The sequence below is a fragment of the Apaloderma vittatum genome, unplaced genomic scaffold (assembly GCF_000703405.1).
Source record: "Apaloderma vittatum isolate BGI_N311 unplaced genomic scaffold, ASM70340v1 scaffold34282, whole genome shotgun sequence".
Taxonomy (NCBI): Eukaryota; Metazoa; Chordata; class Aves; order Trogoniformes; family Trogonidae; genus Apaloderma; species Apaloderma vittatum.
In genome coordinates this window covers 1-16,937 of record NW_009705833.1, presented here as the reverse complement: position 1 = coordinate 16,937, position 16,937 = coordinate 1, and the positions used below count along the sequence as shown (strand labels likewise).

The window sequence follows — 16,937 nt, the reverse complement described above, 5'->3', positions numbered from 1 at the left end:
CAAAGGCGGGGGACACGCTCCAGCCCGGCCCCTGCCTGCGCTGTTTTTGGCCGGAAAACGCCGTGATGAGGTCCCGGTCGCAGCTTTCTCTTCTGGTAACAGTTTCGTTTTCCATTTCCCGGGGTCAGAGGAAGAACAATCCCAGGATCGGGCTGGGGAAGGGGACCGGTGTGGGGTTTGTAACGCAGCCGCCTGCTTACTTACCCTTTGACTTCAGGAAAGTTGCTGAGATAATCTACACCTTCAGGGTGGTCGTCTGTAAAACAGAACCATTAACAGATTGTAAAATAAAAACCTCAAGATAAAAGTGTTCTCTAATAGCAAACAACTATCAGGAGATGCAGAACTGATTTTTTTTGGTTGTTATTTCTTTAAAATATTTGCCTTATTTGGTAAAAGAAGAATAGGGCATCAAACCTGAGATCAGTTCTGTATTTAAGTAGACAAGCGATAGTCCTTAACTTTCAGCTTTCTGCACCCTCTTTTTTTTGAGCTCACTGGTTTCATGCTAAACAAACTATTGAGCAATGCCAAATTCCCCCCGACTAAGCAACAAGATACTGTCATTAGGAGAACATAGGCCTTGAGAAGATGCACCAGCTGACAGCCATAAAGACCAGCAGCCTCTATCCCAAGAAAAGGTTCCCAGACTGAGAAAATAATGCACCTCATTCATGCTTCTCTTGCCATTTGAGTTTTGATGTGGTTACTCGTCCTGTAAGAATATGACAGCTTGTAACCTTCAGAGTGGCCGCCTGAACAACACAGTACCCAATGCTTTCCATTTCAGCCTTTGCAGGCTTGAGCTGGACATCTTGGAGTTCAAAAAGAAGGAGAAAAAAAAAATTGTAGTCCACTGAGATGTTCAGTTATGTTGCATTTTCCATTTCTCACTGGATTTTTCAGAGCAAAGAACTCCTTTATTAATACTTATTACCTTTATTAATACTTAATTACCTTTATTAGTACTTAAGTGCTTGCTTTATTTAAGCAGGCAATAACTGAAAAAATATAAAAGCTCATATTCTTCCTATTTTTTTATTATTTTTTTAGGTAAAAGATACCCTTCTTTGGGTTTTGGGACATCCAAATCATCCAAGAGAATTATTGGGAAAAGCAGTCCTCTCTGGCAATATATCCTGGATCACTCTTTGCGGGAACATCCAATTCTAAAGAAGCTACGCCTGGTCAGTATTTTATCCCCCAATACAGCTTTTCTGTTCAGCACTGTTACTGTCCCACTGGGACCTTTTTAGCATCACCCATACCTCCTCCTGAACTACTGGTCTCTTTGTGATATTCCTTCCTCCATCTTTTTTTGCTTACACACTCTAATTTTGTTTTGAACTGGTGATACCCAGACTCTTCAATGTTCAGAGCTATTTAAACAAGTATTTAATAGTATTGGCATACATTTTAGACATGTCTTTTCATCCATGGCTCCCAAGGCCATGCATTTGTGCTGCACTTGACTTTGACTTGAACAGATGACTTCTGTTTATGTTGGTTATGTATAAGGAAGCTGTAGCTCAGAGAGGTGACATCCTCCAGCAGGCCTTGGAACAGACCTCCCGACGCACAGTTGAGTCATTTCAAGTGAGACCAATTACTCCTGTATAAAAGCACTTAAACGTTAAGAACAGGAGCTGGTTGACTGGAACAAGCCCTACAGGAAGAAAGGGCACAGGAGCACCGTCCTTTCCATTCAACTGCCACGGCACAGCCTTGCTTCTCATGATGCTTCTTCCTCAATGCCAGGGACCCTCCCACCCTGATACAGGCACAGCTCTTCCAACTCAGCGCTGTGTAGCCAGAACTACGTGGTCTGGCCTTTGGCAAGAGGCTTTAACTGAGCCGTTCATAAAACCGTCCTACAAGTCTTGGAGTAATAAGGGCATAAGTACCAAAGCTATAATTTTAAAAGAATAAAAAGCACATCTGTTTATGTAAATACACAGAAATAATGGATTTTCACAGTAAAGGTTCCTCTGTGGTTCTCAATCAGTTATAACTATTGCTACATTTGCCACAGCTGTGGTAACTTTGGGGCATGTTACTGCTTTGAATGATTAGTTTGACACACACACCCCCCACCACCCTTCTTGGTTACTGTTAAATTCAAACCAATTTCTGACTCATAGATGGAGCACAGAGGCATCTAAAATGAGAAAGATAGGAATATCTGTTTTTCCTGGGATTTCTCCCTAGAATATTGCTTTGGAAGCTTTGGGTTTTGTTTCTTGTGATGTGTTATTTTTTCCCCCTTTCTAGCTCACCGCTGAGCATCCCTGTGGCGGTATGATGGTGTCCTGTGACCAGGCTCAGCTCATGGCAAATTTGGTCAAACTCATTAAAGCCAAGAAAGTTATAGAAATAGGTAAGGGTATCACTTTGTCCCCTCTGTAGTAGGATAAAGCTCCCATACTTCTCCAAATACAGACGTGTTTATATAAGATGTATAAGTGTAGTTAACACACTGCATAACTGCCTTGGCAAATAGGTGAGCAAACTAAAGCGTGAAAGGTAGTGTCTGATTTGCACTTACTTGCCACTTTGTCTACCTTTGCATCCAGTAATTCTGGCATCAGCTTGGATGTCTTGTTAACTCTGAGGCCATCTGAAAAAATAAGATCAACAGATCACTTGAGTCTCCAGCAGTTGCAGGACAAGGTGTATTCTTTCCTTTTTCTATCCGTTTCTTGTTAGAAGGAAATGTTTTGCTGCACAGGCGCTGCATCCAATCCACTTTCCTTGATGTACCTGTGTTAGCAGGATGTCCCAAAGGCCAACTGATGCTGAGCAGCCAGCTACGGGGTCCCACCATCTTCATTCTTGGCCTGGCTGTGACAATGCCCTAGTATTTTGCTAAAGGATTTAGCTCCGCTTTTAAATGAGGGTGTTCCTCAGAGGTACAGGACCATATCTGCCCTGTGTGTCCAGGAGACTTTTAGAAAAAGCCAGCAGTAAGCCTATGAAAAGATTGATTTTAAAGAAATAAAATTTAAAAAATTAAAAAGTAAAAATTCCTCCCAGCCTCACCATTACATTAAAATGGAGAAGAAAAGCTTTTGAGTCCATTAACAAATTGCTATCCTTGACTGCTTTAGGGTTTTTATTCCTGAAGGGAGTCCTGTGGTTCATTTATTTTTTTACTTTTTCCACTCTGTGTTAATTACTGATGACTCTTATGATTTTCCTAGGTGTTTTCACAGGTTATAATACCTTGAATATGGCACTTGTCCTGCCAGATAATGGCAAAGTTATCGCCTGCGATATAAATGAAGGCTATGTCAAAACTGGAAAGCCGCTGTGGAAGGAGGTAAGCAACATCTCTTCGGTTACGCATTTGGAGCAGCTGTATTTGCATAGCAAGAGATTTTGGTACTTTGACTTGCACATTCACACAGAAGCGTTCCTGTTGTTAAAGGGCAGTTCAGTGTGGAAAGACAAATCAGTGCTGTCTGGAACCTAGAAATAATAGGAACAATAGCTGCACACCAGTCACTCCCTGAGTGCAACCTACTAACAGGCTATTCCTTCACCACTTTCATCAACTCTTTGTTCTTTTTCATTCTAGGCCAGAGTAGAGCATAAAATTGATCTGCGGATTAAGCCAGCAATTCAAACACTTGGTAAGTAACCTAAGGGTTTTTTTCCCCTTCCCCAGAAATAGAAGATGGACATAATAACTGATGAAATCTAAGACCAAGTATGCTTGTGGATCTGCTCCCTTTGCTAACAATGAGACGGCTTCTTGCATATTTTAAAAAAAAAAGAATCAGAAAACTTCACAAATTCAGGTAGTTTTCCTACATGCTAGCAGAAAAGAAAATGCTCATCCTGTGTAGTGGGCTGTACTGGTCATTCACCTGTCCTGTCCATCAACTTGTTTAATCTACAAAGTACTACTGTCAGCTGCTTCTGGGAAAGCTGATTAAAACAGATTATTTAGACAAAGCCCAGTTTCTCTTAGCCATTGTCCATTCTAAGTAAGTATTTCTTTGGTATAGACAGGAAGAGATTTTTTGAAAGGAACAAGATGTAAAAAAAAATGCGGTAGCCAATATAAAACTTAAGGTACAAGAGTGGAATTGTGTCCAGAGGAGCTCAAATTTAGGAAGTGCCAAAAGTACACAATGCCATTAGAAAGGCAATGACTTGTCATATTCAGGAAAAGAGAAGATGTAAGGTAGAAGGAATATTAATAAATATTCTGAAATTGTAAGAAAGGAATGGAAGAGTCAGAAGAAGGTTTCCAGCAAAAGTGTTTGATGGATCCACAGATCCATCCATAACCTTGTATTACTTCCAAATTCATCCATCCTTTCTAAAGAGGCAAATATAAGTAGTATGCCAGGTTGCACTGTCCTTGAATTCTGATGGACAGCTTTGTCTAGGCGATGCTTCAGACAAAAAGATCTTCTGCTGACAGAGGATAAGAGCAGGTGAGAAGGGTGGCCAAGAACCTGAAGAAGGCAGCAGTCAGCCCTTCCACAACTGGCCATTTGGAATTCTTGGTCAAGAAGTCCATTTAGTAGAACTTAAAAACGATTTCTGCTTACTTTGGCCCAGAGAGGGGCTACTTACAGCAATCTTGTGGCACTTGAGCATCAGTGAGATATTAGCATTTAGGATCTGTTCATAAATATGAGAAAAATCCTAATCCATTTAAGAAAAGTTGTCCTTGGCGTGCTCAAAAATAGCTGAAGGTGTAGAGCGTGTCCAGTTTTAAACTGCTTGTTTTTACTACACCTTTCAGCAGTCCCAGCTGCATCCTGCAGGTCTAGAATTGCATGAACTTCCAAGTAGGCAGAACTCAGCAACTGACTGTTTTATGGCATATACTATGTCTAGATTGGTTTCTGTGGAATAAGTTTTTTCTAGTAATTAGCTGTAGAGGAGCATAGACTGCCTGATCAAGGCACCAAAAACACTCTTTAATGGGAACTTTGACAGAAATTGACATCTTCCTCCTACACAGCATTGACCTGGGTGTAACAACTCACTTTGTTGCTCATCTAGATGAACTGTTGGCCAGTGGAGAAGCGGAAACCTTTGACTTTGCTTTCATTGATGCAGATAAAGAAAGCTACAATGAGTACTACGAGAAATGTTTGCGCCTCATAAAGAAAGGGGGAATAATAGCAATTGATAACGTAAGTACTGCAGTTTTAGTGGCAGTAGTGCAGGGAGTTACTGCTTTTGCCTCTGAGAAAGAAAAAAAAAAAAATGAGGTTCTAGTAATGTGATTTCTGACCTACAACTTCATTGCAAATTGCAACATGGTTACTCCACATTATACAAAGGAAGCTTTTAACGTTCCAGGTAAATTCCTGAAGTAAGCTTTGGGGAATTATTGTTCCAGTAAGGAGTATAAGTAAGGAATAAAGCCCTGTAGAAGTAAGAAGTAATGTGTTAAATTTATGTTTGTACATAAACAGCCTGTGATAACAGAAACTCCTTTTTTTTAATTCATTACAGAGAATGCTCTGTATTTTTCTGATTTGTAGTGCATTTTCTACTGTGTACAGTACGTCGCAAGACCAAAAGTAGCACTTCTAATCAGTATCTACTAATAAGTAATCAATTAATAACTTTTACCAGAAACAAAGAACAATGTTAAACTTAAGGTGCCTTCAGGGTTATGGTGGCAGGTGAATAGAAGCTTAAAAAAAAATGTTTAATCACATCTTTTATTCTGATTTCTAATTTGCAGTAGAAGTATAATTAGCTAATTCTGTGGACTCCCAATCTCACTTGCTGGTCAGAAACCACTAGAAATCTGAAATACAATAAGTAGCATCAATTTCTAGAAATTATGCAGGACCTTTTCCAAAACTTCCTTTGTGGTTCAAGGAATATATTGAAACAAATAAGGTGCCTGACATTTTTTTTTTTCAATAGGTTCTTTGGGGTGGAAGGGTGCTAAAACCAAGAAAGGATGACTTGGAAACCCAGAGCATCCACCACCTCAATGAGAAGCTTCTCAGAGACGCACGGGTCAATATCAGCATGCTCCCAATGGGCGATGGAGTCACATTAGCATTCAAGTTGTAACTGAAGGAATGGGAAAACTGGAGGAGATGGGAAACAACAAGCTGCCTTAAATCGTGAGGAAAATGGCAGGCAGAGCAGTGTAAAAAATGGTTATTTAACCCATAGCTCCACTGGATATCATAGCCTGGGAAAGTAGACTTCAGGAGTAGCGGGTTCCTAAGGGCAGCTACATCAAAGAGAGAGACTTACTTTGAGATCTGGTATGTTTTCCTATTTTAATTGTAATAAAGCAAATAAACTAACATGAAGTTGTCTGTAAAACAGTGGCTGAAAAAAAAAAAAAACCCTCTGTAGAATGACTGAGTTCCAAGTGAGTCAACACAACAAAGTAATTTTCTATTTTAAAAGAGGTTGAGTAGCAGAATAATCAGTCCTACCACCAAGAGAAAAAGTGGAGTTTACTAATATTAATAGCCATAACAGAAAAAATGGATTTTTCATGAAATATGCGTTACATCAAGGAGATCACTAGTCTTCTCAAACTAACAATATTGAAAAGTCACTGCTAGTTGTTGAAGGGCACTACATAAGAAGCCTCAAATATAAAGCATTTGGGGGAAAAAATAAAAAGTTCTCTAACAATGTGTGAAAGGCAGTAAAGAGCACTCCCTAAAACTGGCTGGATTTCTTTAACTGCAGGCAAATTTTTTTTAAATCAGAATGAGGAAGAGCAAATGTGCAAGAAGAAAACCAAAACAATTCTTCCTCCTTCCTCTTTCCCTTCCACCTACTCCCCCCAAAGCAGCAACTTGCTAGGTGCTTGTTTCCTGGAAAGCTGCGACCACAAGCGTTGGTAGCAAGTCTACAAAGGAGGATTATGGTTGTATGAGGATGCAATATGACTGTTAACTGGTTATTTGAATGATTGCTGCAAGCAAAGATTCTCTTCCCCAGGCAGCAGGTAACAAAATTATGCTTTTCAATGCCCTAGTATTTTTTCCTACAGTATTCTTAACTCCTAGTGAAATTCATTTGCTGTGGTCATCTGTTACATAAAATTTTTGATCAAGAAACAGTCATTGAAACAACTCACCTTACCTGGGACCAATGAGAGACTTAGTAGGGCAGGAGGCATATTCTAGTTGAGCTAAAGAGTAAGAATCCAGCTAACGACTTCTTTCCATGGTGAATTACAAATAGTAATAACTAATTTTTAGGGACTTAATATTTCAGCCCAAAATTCTTATTACGGATAAAACCTAATATAACAAGAACCCAAAACTAGCATCTTACAGACAAGAGCTCCACTGGCTACTGTTTTGGGGGACAGAGAGACTGGAAAGGTATCATATGTATATCAAGGAAAAAAAATCACTTCAGATTTCTTCGCCTCCTGGAGGGAAGCTGTAAGAGCTAAGAGAATCCTTTTTCCATTTGTTTAATTAATGCACTGGAATGACTCAAGGCACAGGGAGCACAAAGGTTTCAAGTCTCAAAATTGTTAGAGCTGGCTGCTTGGCTCATATTTTTAAAATTTCAGCTGGGTGGCTTGGGTATGATAAGTGGCAGACATTCGGGGCACAGGTCTTACCAGTCTCAGACACTCATGGCGGTATAGTGCTGTGGGAGAGCGGCGAAGAAAGGAAGCATTGCCTGATGGTTTCAGACTGAGGCGACGAGTGAGATCTCAATTCTATTTCTGTCACTTCTGCTTAAAATCCTGATTCAGCAGAACATGTCAGGATGTGCTTAAGTACTTTGCTGAATTGAGGACTGGCTGCTGTAAAGCAAAATCCATGCCTGGGAGAAGGCCAGGACAAGATGCATGCGGCCCTTAAATGAGATTTGAAATAAGGCGTAAGGCTTGCCTGATTTCTTTTTCTGAGTACAGTTTTATCCTCAGAGCTTTAAACCTATGCATGCCTCAATTTTCTTACCTATATAAAAGAAATAACACCTTAACAGAGTCTTAATGACTGTAGTAGCTCTCAAATGGAGAGGCTAAAGGAATACCCAAGATCATTATAAATTTGCATGCAAAGCTTCTGGACATGTTCTACATTACAGTTTTACTTTCTAAGTAGATAACAAAAAAATTGTAAGGGTTACAAACAGAAAATGTGACACTTTAACAGCTGGGGTGTCCTCTCAAATATTCCTGCTCTCAGAGGCTGTATGCTGATAATCACAAGCAAGGTACAAGCTGTTAAGAATACATATCCTGTCCCAAAAGTGTCCTCACAGCCTTTCCCAAACATGCAGAAGTCACTGAAAGATTGATTACAGGCTCTGTAACTGTTTTGCTACTAATTTCCATGTTGCAAGAATCCTCTTAGTAAAGCCAAGCCAAAAATGGGCAAACACTGTATTTTTGCAAGAAACTCAAATAACAGTTTAGCAATGTTCAAAGCCAAATACAATCATAGTTCATGAATTCAAAAACTCCTGTTTTTTGAATGGTGGGAACTGGCGAAGTCCCTATCACCTCTGCTGGAGGGAGGCCTGCATGCAGCAGGCTAGCATTTTGCCTCTGCTTTGGACTCTGCTCCATTTTAAACATGCAGAGCATAGTGCAAGTATTTAATCAAACCTGTCTCCATCCTGATCACGTAATTACCATTAGAAAGAATAGCAATGTGTCCCTAAACTATAGATTGATGAGCCATCTGTAAGCTGAAACAAAGAGCAGAAGGAAGCTTAATTGAATCAAATATTTAGAATACATTACACTGTATCTTGTAGTTACTCAGAAGCTGGCCTTCTCTTCAGGCTTCTGTCCTGTGCATCTGGAATTCATCACTGCTAACTGCATTTAATCCTTCAACCTTACTATAAAGTGACTGCTGATAATATATAATTATGGTTTAATTTAAGTGGTGAATCAGCTTTGGGGAATTTGTGGGCTTTCATTAGGTGGTGAGAGTGGGCCATGTGACAATGCAGCACAAGTCTTTGTCTCTCTCTAAAGGCAAGATCACATATGGGAGCTCATGGGTCTGCTCACCCCTCCCAGGTAACACACCTGCCTGAGTTACTGCTCACACCTTAGAGGCTCAGGATTTCCCACTCCTAAAGAGCAGCTGACCTGGGGGCACAGCTGTTGCCTATCACCCAGCTGGTCATGCAACACTGGGATCTCTTCCCTTTGCAAACCTTGATCCCAGAGAGGCCAACACAGCCAACAAATGTACATCTGGGACTTGCTCAGAAGCAAACAGGGCTGAAAAATGAACACACAAAAGGACAGAGAGTTCTCCATAGTGCAGTAACTCTGAGAAGCCACCATGAAAATGAAAGCATGTAACCGTAGCTGCTTGACCCTGCTCAGTCCCTGCTCTGTTGTTGGTCTCTCACCAACAAAAACTGGGCTACTGGGTGTATCATAACTTAGAGGCATTTATTTGAACTTCTCGCCCTGTTTTCACGCTGTTTGAATTTGGCCATGGCACACAGGGACAGCACTTTCTGTAAGTTGCTGATCATTGGAAGACAGTTGGCAAGCTTTTTGTGATAAAGCCCTGAGGAGGCAGGGAGAGGATCACGAATATAAACCTCATCCAAATCCCCTCCTTTGAAACACAAGCAGCTCCCCACATTCCCCAGAAATGTTGCAGCTCAGACCGAAGGCATAAACCATGTCTTAGGCACAGCAATCTTGATCATAGTTGGGTGGCAACTTGCAACTGGCCTCTTTTTAACATGGTAGCAGTTACCTGCATCCCTGCTCGCATTCTCTTTATCACTTGAAGAAACCCATCCTGAATGGTCACAATAGAGGCAAATAATCTAAAATGTCAGTGCTGTTTTAAGAGACCGGTGAAGTGAATACAACTTGGTTTTATCTAACCCCTCTACTGAAACTGCCTAGGCCTCCACCATCCCTGGCACCACCACAAGGAACATGACCATGCTGGGCAGCTCCATCTATTCTTCCAAACAACAGGCAGAGCAACACCTTCAGATAATCTATGACCTCCATACACACAAGAGATTTCGACCCATCTCTGGGTGGATTGCAGCACATTTGATTTTGCTGCTCCTTTCGTTTTCACAGGAGGGAAGCACTATCTCGTCCTTGCCAGAATGAAAACATGGAAAGCTAACATACAAAGCTGCTAAACAAGACGGATCAGATCGGTAGGGGCCTACTCTTCCCTCTTTGCATACGTAAGACCTGCAGATAAGCATAAGAGCTGCAGATAAGCGTTTCCTGCCGCAGTGAGCACTGAAGTTTCTTCAGAGAAACTTAAAGGTAGTATTTTTTGTTGTTCCCTTGCCCATCCGTTGCTCTGCTCTCTGCTCTGCCAAGCCCTGTTCCAGGGCAGCGGCTTTTCTCTGCTGTGTGCCCAGTGATTTGCGTTGGGATGAAAGGCTCTGGGACAGTATAAAGCATTACCTCTGCATAATTCTGATCACACACAAATTGGTCTCATGCATTTGCAGCTACTGTGATTTCTAAGTCACCTGCTTTATAATAATAATTTTTAAAGCAATGTTTTGAAAAAGGAAATGAACAAACATAAAACCTGTAAAAGAGGGAAATTAATGTAGGATTTCAGACAAGTTATTTATTTTCCTTTTTGGCTCAGTGCAATACTGTAGGGATAAGCACATAACTAGCTGCTTTAATATTTACTCCTATTATAGGAAAAGTAAACATTGATGATAAGTCACTGCTTTCCAGGATTAGATTTTATATTTTAGAGATGGCTTTAAATTAATGCAGAAGCAAACATTATCTTTTCTTCTTATTCATATATTTCCCTAATGAGTTCCAAGCAAATTGTGCCTACTTATATTTTATGATTTTAAATAATTAAAACATTTTATAGAGGCAACTAAAATTCTCCCCAGAGTTATCAGAAAGATTGATTGAACAGATCTCAAGCTACAAGGAAAAAATTATTATTAGTTTAAAGGCTCATAATTTTATTCCTATTCACCTACTGAGAAACCAAGAGCTCTGTGCATTTTTACAGCAACCTTTTGAATTATACTGGGGCAGGGACTTGGGTTACGCTGCTGAGCTGAAAGAAGTAACTTTCTGACATCATGAAATTAGATTTGCAGCAGATAGTTAATGAGGGAGTTTTATTGTTGCTGTCACAAGTAAATGCAATGCCTAACTACTGCAGACGCACACAAAAATGCAGTGTTCATTACGCTGTACATTCACGACACTACGAACTCAAATCAAATCCACAAATGGAAAACACCAACGGAAGAACTGTGCTCTAGGGGAAGGACTGGTTCGCAGGACACCTGGGCTGTGCGTGTCACACCATGTGGCACAGCTGCAGGAGTCCATAGGGTTATGGCCCAGATGTTCCTGGCCTGTAGCACAACTCCCAGCAACAGAAGGGGGGTTTCTGCCAGCATGAGAAGAAAAACAAACAAAGGAAACCACAACAACAACAAAAAGAAACAAAAACAAAGGAGACAAATGCCTTTTAAAACAGGCACAAAGAAACCCATAGAAGGGAAAGGGATGTTTACAAATCTAAAGGAAAATAAAAAACAGTAACAGCCAAGGATGAAATTTAGACTTATTTGTAAGGAAGGTAGGACAGAACCTACTGTTTGTCCATGATGTCACTTGCATCTTTTAATGTGTGGGTTTTTAGGAAGCAAATATTAGTTTACATTTAAAGGTAAGCAAAACGTGTAGCTCCCTAGCTTGAAGAAAAAGATTAGTTACAAAGCTTAGGTGAATATATAAAGACCCAAAATGCTGACTTCTAAGCATTATTGTTTACCATGCAGGTCCTACCCTTTTCCCTATAACAGCTGAACTCACACAGGCTGTGGCTCACTGTCCTGGTTTTGTCTGGGATAGAGATAATTTTCTTCCTAGTAACTGGTATAGTGTTGTGTTTTGGATTTAGTATGAGAATAATGTTGATAGCCACAACTGGAAAAATCAGTGTGTTAAGTAGTGTTTATACTAAGTCAAGGATTTTTCAGCTTCTCATGCCCTGCCAGCAAGAAGGCTGGAGGTACACAAGAAATTGGGAGGAGACACAGCCAGGACAGCTGACCCTAACCAGCCAAAGGAATATTCCATACTATATGGCATCATGGCCAGTATATAGACTGGGGAGTGTTGGCCAGGAGGGGTGAATCATTGCACTCTCTTTTTGGTCTTTTGCACTCTTTTTTTGTTATCTTCCTTTTCATTACTACTGTTATTGTTACTATTATATTTTATTTTTGCTTTAATTAAACTGCTCTTCTCTCAACCCACAAGTTTTACTTGTTTTCAATTCTCCTTCCCATCTCACAGAAGGTAAGGGGGAAGTGAGAGAGCCGCTGCACGGTGCTCAGTTGCTGCCTGGGGTTAAACCACAACATGTAATGTTTATTTAATTTCTTTAAGGTACATATTTATGCATTTACCTACTACAGTCTGACGCTGATATCTGCTGCAGGTCAAAACATGGAAAACAGGAGGAACAGTAACAGCTGCAACCAGAAGTGGGAAGTTTTGTCAGATGGCAATGGACACCTTTGAATCCAGACAGAGCTGCAAGGGCTATGCGGGGACAAGGAGGAAGCAGCAACACCTCCACGCTGCTCTTTGCAGGGGGGACCCACATCTGCCTCTACCTCTGGCAAGGTCCAACCCCATGGAGAGAGGTGAGAAAGGGTCCCTCAGGTGCCTTCACCCACAGTTTCCACACAGCTACCGGTGTATTCTCAACTTCCCTGGCACATCAGCAGGGCACTGGTGTGCCATTTCTGCAGTGTCACCTTTAACATCCTCTCGCCATCTAAATGTCAGCTGCTATAAAACGCTCTCCCAAGACATTCAATCCATCTTTTCAATGTAGAGTAATTAGTGGGGTTCTTCCGAAGCAGAAAGCCACAGTTAATTGTGCAACTCCTGCACCGTCATGTATTATATCAGAGAGATTAGTACAGCCTGAAGGAAATTGCAGGGTCCTCCTCGGTTTCCCTTGAACAACAGAACTAGATTATAATCCAGTGAGCCTCAAACATATCCCCAGTGCAGAGGAGAATTAATTCACTATGAAAGTGCAATTACAAAACAATACTCACTAAGTTAAATCCCTGACAAAATAGTTCCTGTACAAAAAGTGGCAGTTTCTCCACAGGTGTGTAGAGTCAGCTCCTACATCACCTCTAGGTGATGGCTGTTGCACATTTTAGGCACAGTCATTTTCTGGGAACTATTCCCACCAACAGGCAGCAGTCCCTCTCCTCAGGTCAGGAAAACCATCAAGATTGATCCAGTAAAGTGTTCCGCTGAGGGCCTGGACCACAGTCCCGTAGCTGAGCTCCCTTGTGGCCCATCAAGGACTACTGCATGGGGTCAGACCTATCCTCACATTCCAGGACTGACCCAAGTTATCACTGAAGACTAGCTTGAAAGAGGCAAAAGCATAGATAGATTTAATTGGCATCCAGGGATCTGGGGCCCCAAAATCCCTTCTGATGTTACAAAAAGGGTCCCAGGTACCTTCCAGCTGGTCATGCTTCCCTCTCCCCTGCAGCTTTGGTTACTTTGACAGGTGCTACAAGTTTTCCTTTCTTGATTTTCAACATAGTTGTTTGCAGACCAGATATTGAGGGATGTCCTTTAGCTCAAGCTTAACTTCAAGTGTGTATTTAAACTTCCAGATTTGGACTAAGGTAAACTCTTAATTAAAACTTCAGACTTGCAGCTAGTTTATGCCTTTTGACCTTAGGAATCATTTATGGTCACTTCCACAAACTGATTACAGGTCTATGATTAAGGCTCAAAGCTAAGTACTCAGAAGGCTACAAAACGCTAATAAAATTTGAACAAGCAATCTTAATTTTTACCATCCCTATTACATATAGGCATTATAAGATAGATTTTAATTTTATGATCAAGCATTTCTGCATTCTACCTCTTATGTGCTCCTTCCTGATCCTATTAGGTCTCTTTTTACTTTTTTACCTTCAGGCTAATAAGTACAGAACCTATAAACAGGAAAATAGCTGGCTTTAGGCATCATGTGCCAGTAGAAGATTCCTAGAAGGAATTCTAGAAGGACCAAGCAGCCTTGTGCTGTGGCCATGGTTCTCCAGCAGAAGAGGTAGAGAAAATTAGGGAATCACTAGCAGAAGTTATAACTGTGCTTTCTGTGTTTAATTATCTTTTGTTTCTGCTATGTGTTTGTTTACCTTCATCTACATAAAAGAAAACTGGACTGTAACAGCTACAGCAACACCAAATTATTTCAGCTAATTCCCTGTACTTTTCCTCCAAGAGATCAAAGCCTATCAAGTAGATGAGAAGAAAAACAGAGAAGTGGGTTCCCCACACAACAGTAGTTATCTTGTGAAGAAAAGTATTAATTTTAAAGCCTTTCTTTTCCTGGATAGTTTACATTTTGAATGCTTCTTCTTCCTTCTCTCACTGCTAACCAGTCCAAGGTCTTTGTGCCCAAAACTTTGCCACTCAGGTACCCGTTTGCTGCTGTGCAGGCAGCTCTGCTCACTCAGCCAAGGCAGGCACGTTCCCACTTGCCATAAACACCAACGCAGCCACACTCTGCACTGTGGCCAGCATACAGGGGCCAGGTGTGCCCCAGCCCCACCAAACTTAGAACATGTCTTGGTGACACACTGTATTTTTAATTCAAGAAATCCCAGTCAGAAGTACAGGACCAATCTCGTTTCAGTAGGAAGAAACTAGAGCAACCAAATACAAATGCCTTGGAAGGCAGTGGGACCATGCTTCCTGCAGAGCACTGCTCTCTGTGTTCAGCAGTGAGCAATGCTTTGCCAAACACAGGGCAAACCTAACTCCCGGGCACTCGGGATGGGGGTGTGTGGTGAGGCAGGAGGAGCTCTGTCTCTGGGAGAGGCTGCTATGAGCGATGGCAGTGGCACTGTGTTGTATGCCACTCTGCTACAGCCTCTCATAGAAGAACAGGACACGGTAGGAAATCGGAGTTTGAGACAGGCTGTTTAGATGGCCCATAAGAGGGAGAAAATTTGAAGCAGAAGGTGGGTTAGTTGGGTTGTGCTGGCTTGTCAGGTAGAGCCATCAAAACTCCAACATTCATGCACGCTCCTGAACTCACCTTAAGATGTGTATGATAAAGTTAAACCAGGTGAGCTTCAGGCTATATGAGTGGACTGTAAACAACGTCAATTGCATGCTGATGCACCCTCAATGCAGAGAGGACCTTTGCTGCAAAGAATTAGGTCTCACCTGAAAACCTGCCAGTCTTGTAGCAGTACTGAAAACTCTACCAGATTTTCCAAGGAACTTCAAAAAGTAAAATAAAATATTTCCTCAAACATGGTGGGAGGAGACCAGCCTTCTATTACACAGGTTGCAATACAAGCCTACATCCATACTAAATTACAGTGCCTTGAAGAGGCATTTGTGAATTGCAGTTTACTTAAAAACATTTCATAAGACATTGATTCCTGAAACACCAAAAGACAACCATTCACACTCACCTGGTGCCACCTCTACCAGCAAAGACTCTGCAACTGGCAGTGTAAATAGCCATCATCTCTGCTTGCCACATCTGTGAGGATGTCTGTCAGAGCTGGTCCTGTTCAGTGCAGCCAATGAACCTCCCAGGTACAACAGTGAGCAGTCTGCATTGAAACACTGCTATAGCAAAGGCCACTACACCCTCCTCTGCTAGAGCCAGGCTTTTATCCAGGCTAAAGGACACATATTGAGCACCACCAAGGGAAGAAACACTCCCTGCCCTGCTCCCCAAAGCAGATGCTGCTAGTTAGATAAGTAAGAATGATATCAGGCCACTCTCATGATCAGTTATAACCCATCAAATGCAGTCAACAAGGTGGCAAGGGAAAAATTCACTAAAACTGTTAAGTTTGGCCCAGGCTCTACCCCAGCCCCCTGCACTGGGCAGCTGGCAGTGCACCCACTCCTCCTGCCCCACAGCAGCTGAGGGGCTCAGCGCTCCTGGCCAAAAAGTGTTTGTGTGCTCTGCTTGGGCAGGGAAACAAGGCCCCAGAGACCCACAAGCAGCCCCAAAGAGTGGAGCAGACAAGGTGAGACACCCTGCAGGAGCACACAGTGGGGAGCCCAGGAGACACGTGCCAGCCGCACAGCTCGCTGCCCAACATCACAGATGTACTAGTCTTGTTCAAAGACAAATTTTCTACTTTCATGACCAGAATGGCCCAGAAAAAAAAGTTGTCTCCACTTCCCACCCCCAAGTGAAATACACTGCAGGACAACTTTTTATCAGCCCCTCCGTGTGAAGGGGATGGTGGTACAATTGCTCCTTCCATCAGTGCTGACCAGCTTGCAGTTGCTTCTGGTGGGAGGCCACTGCCTCACAGCACTGGCAGCTCACACACAGGCCCCGAGCAGACTTTTGCTGGGCTCCCTTCCCTGTCCCCATACTCCAGCGGCTCAACTGGGCACTGCAGGACAACTTTTTATCAGCCCCTCCGTGTGAAGGGGATGGTGGTACAATTGCTCCTTCCATCAGTGCTGACCAGCTTGCAGTTGCTTCTGGTGGGAGGCCACTGCCTCACAGCACTGGCAGCTCACACACAGGCCCCGAGCAGACTTTTGCTGGGCTCCCTTCCCTGTCCCCATACTCCAGCGGCTCAACTGGGCATTACATTAGTTGCAAAGAAGTCTGTGAGCTTCCTGCCTTGTGGCAGTGCAAAGTCCCCGGCCTGCTGGCAGCGTGCCACGTCACCACCGCAGGCTTAGTCCAGCCCCACTACAGCACCTGGTGCCACCAGACGTGGAACGATCGTGAGTCAGGCAACCTTTTGAATCCTTCCCCTTTGCCTTCTGGCTTTCGGCAGCTGGTGTGCCCTGCCCTCCTGACAGCAAGCACTTCTCAAGGCCAAGGGTGGGGAGATCCCTGGAAATCAAGGGATCTTGAGCCATTCAGAGGTTTCTAGAAAAGTATTGTCAAGTCAGGAGCGGAGCAGCAGTG

The 16,937-nt window shown here is 42.4% G+C and overlaps 1 protein-coding gene across 1 annotated transcript; it reads left to right on the top strand.

Moving 5' to 3' along the window:
* The first annotated feature begins 65 nt into the window (after window positions 1-65).
* Window positions 66-6,057, top strand: COMTD1 (catechol-O-methyltransferase domain containing 1). The gene is made up of 7 exons (XM_009865582.1): window positions 66-258; window positions 1,054-1,187; window positions 2,272-2,377; window positions 3,201-3,319; window positions 3,578-3,632; window positions 5,023-5,156; window positions 5,905-6,057. The coding sequence occupies exons 1-7, from the start codon at window positions 66-68 to the stop codon at window positions 6,055-6,057; spliced, it is 894 nt and encodes a 297-aa protein (XP_009863884.1).
* Window positions 6,058-16,937: the final 10,880 nt, after the last annotated feature.

Coding starts and splice junctions, on each gene's coding strand:
- COMTD1 (XM_009865582.1), top strand. CDS start 66: ATGAGGTCCCGGTCGCAGCTTTCTCTTCTGGTAACAGTTTCGTTTTCC. Junction 1,188..2,271: donor TTCTAAAGAAGCTACGCCTG/GTCAGTATTTTA, acceptor CCCCCTTTCTAG/CTCACCGCTGAGCATCCCTG. Junction 2,378..3,200: donor CAAGAAAGTTATAGAAATAG/GTAAGGGTATCA, acceptor TGATTTTCCTAG/GTGTTTTCACAGGTTATAAT.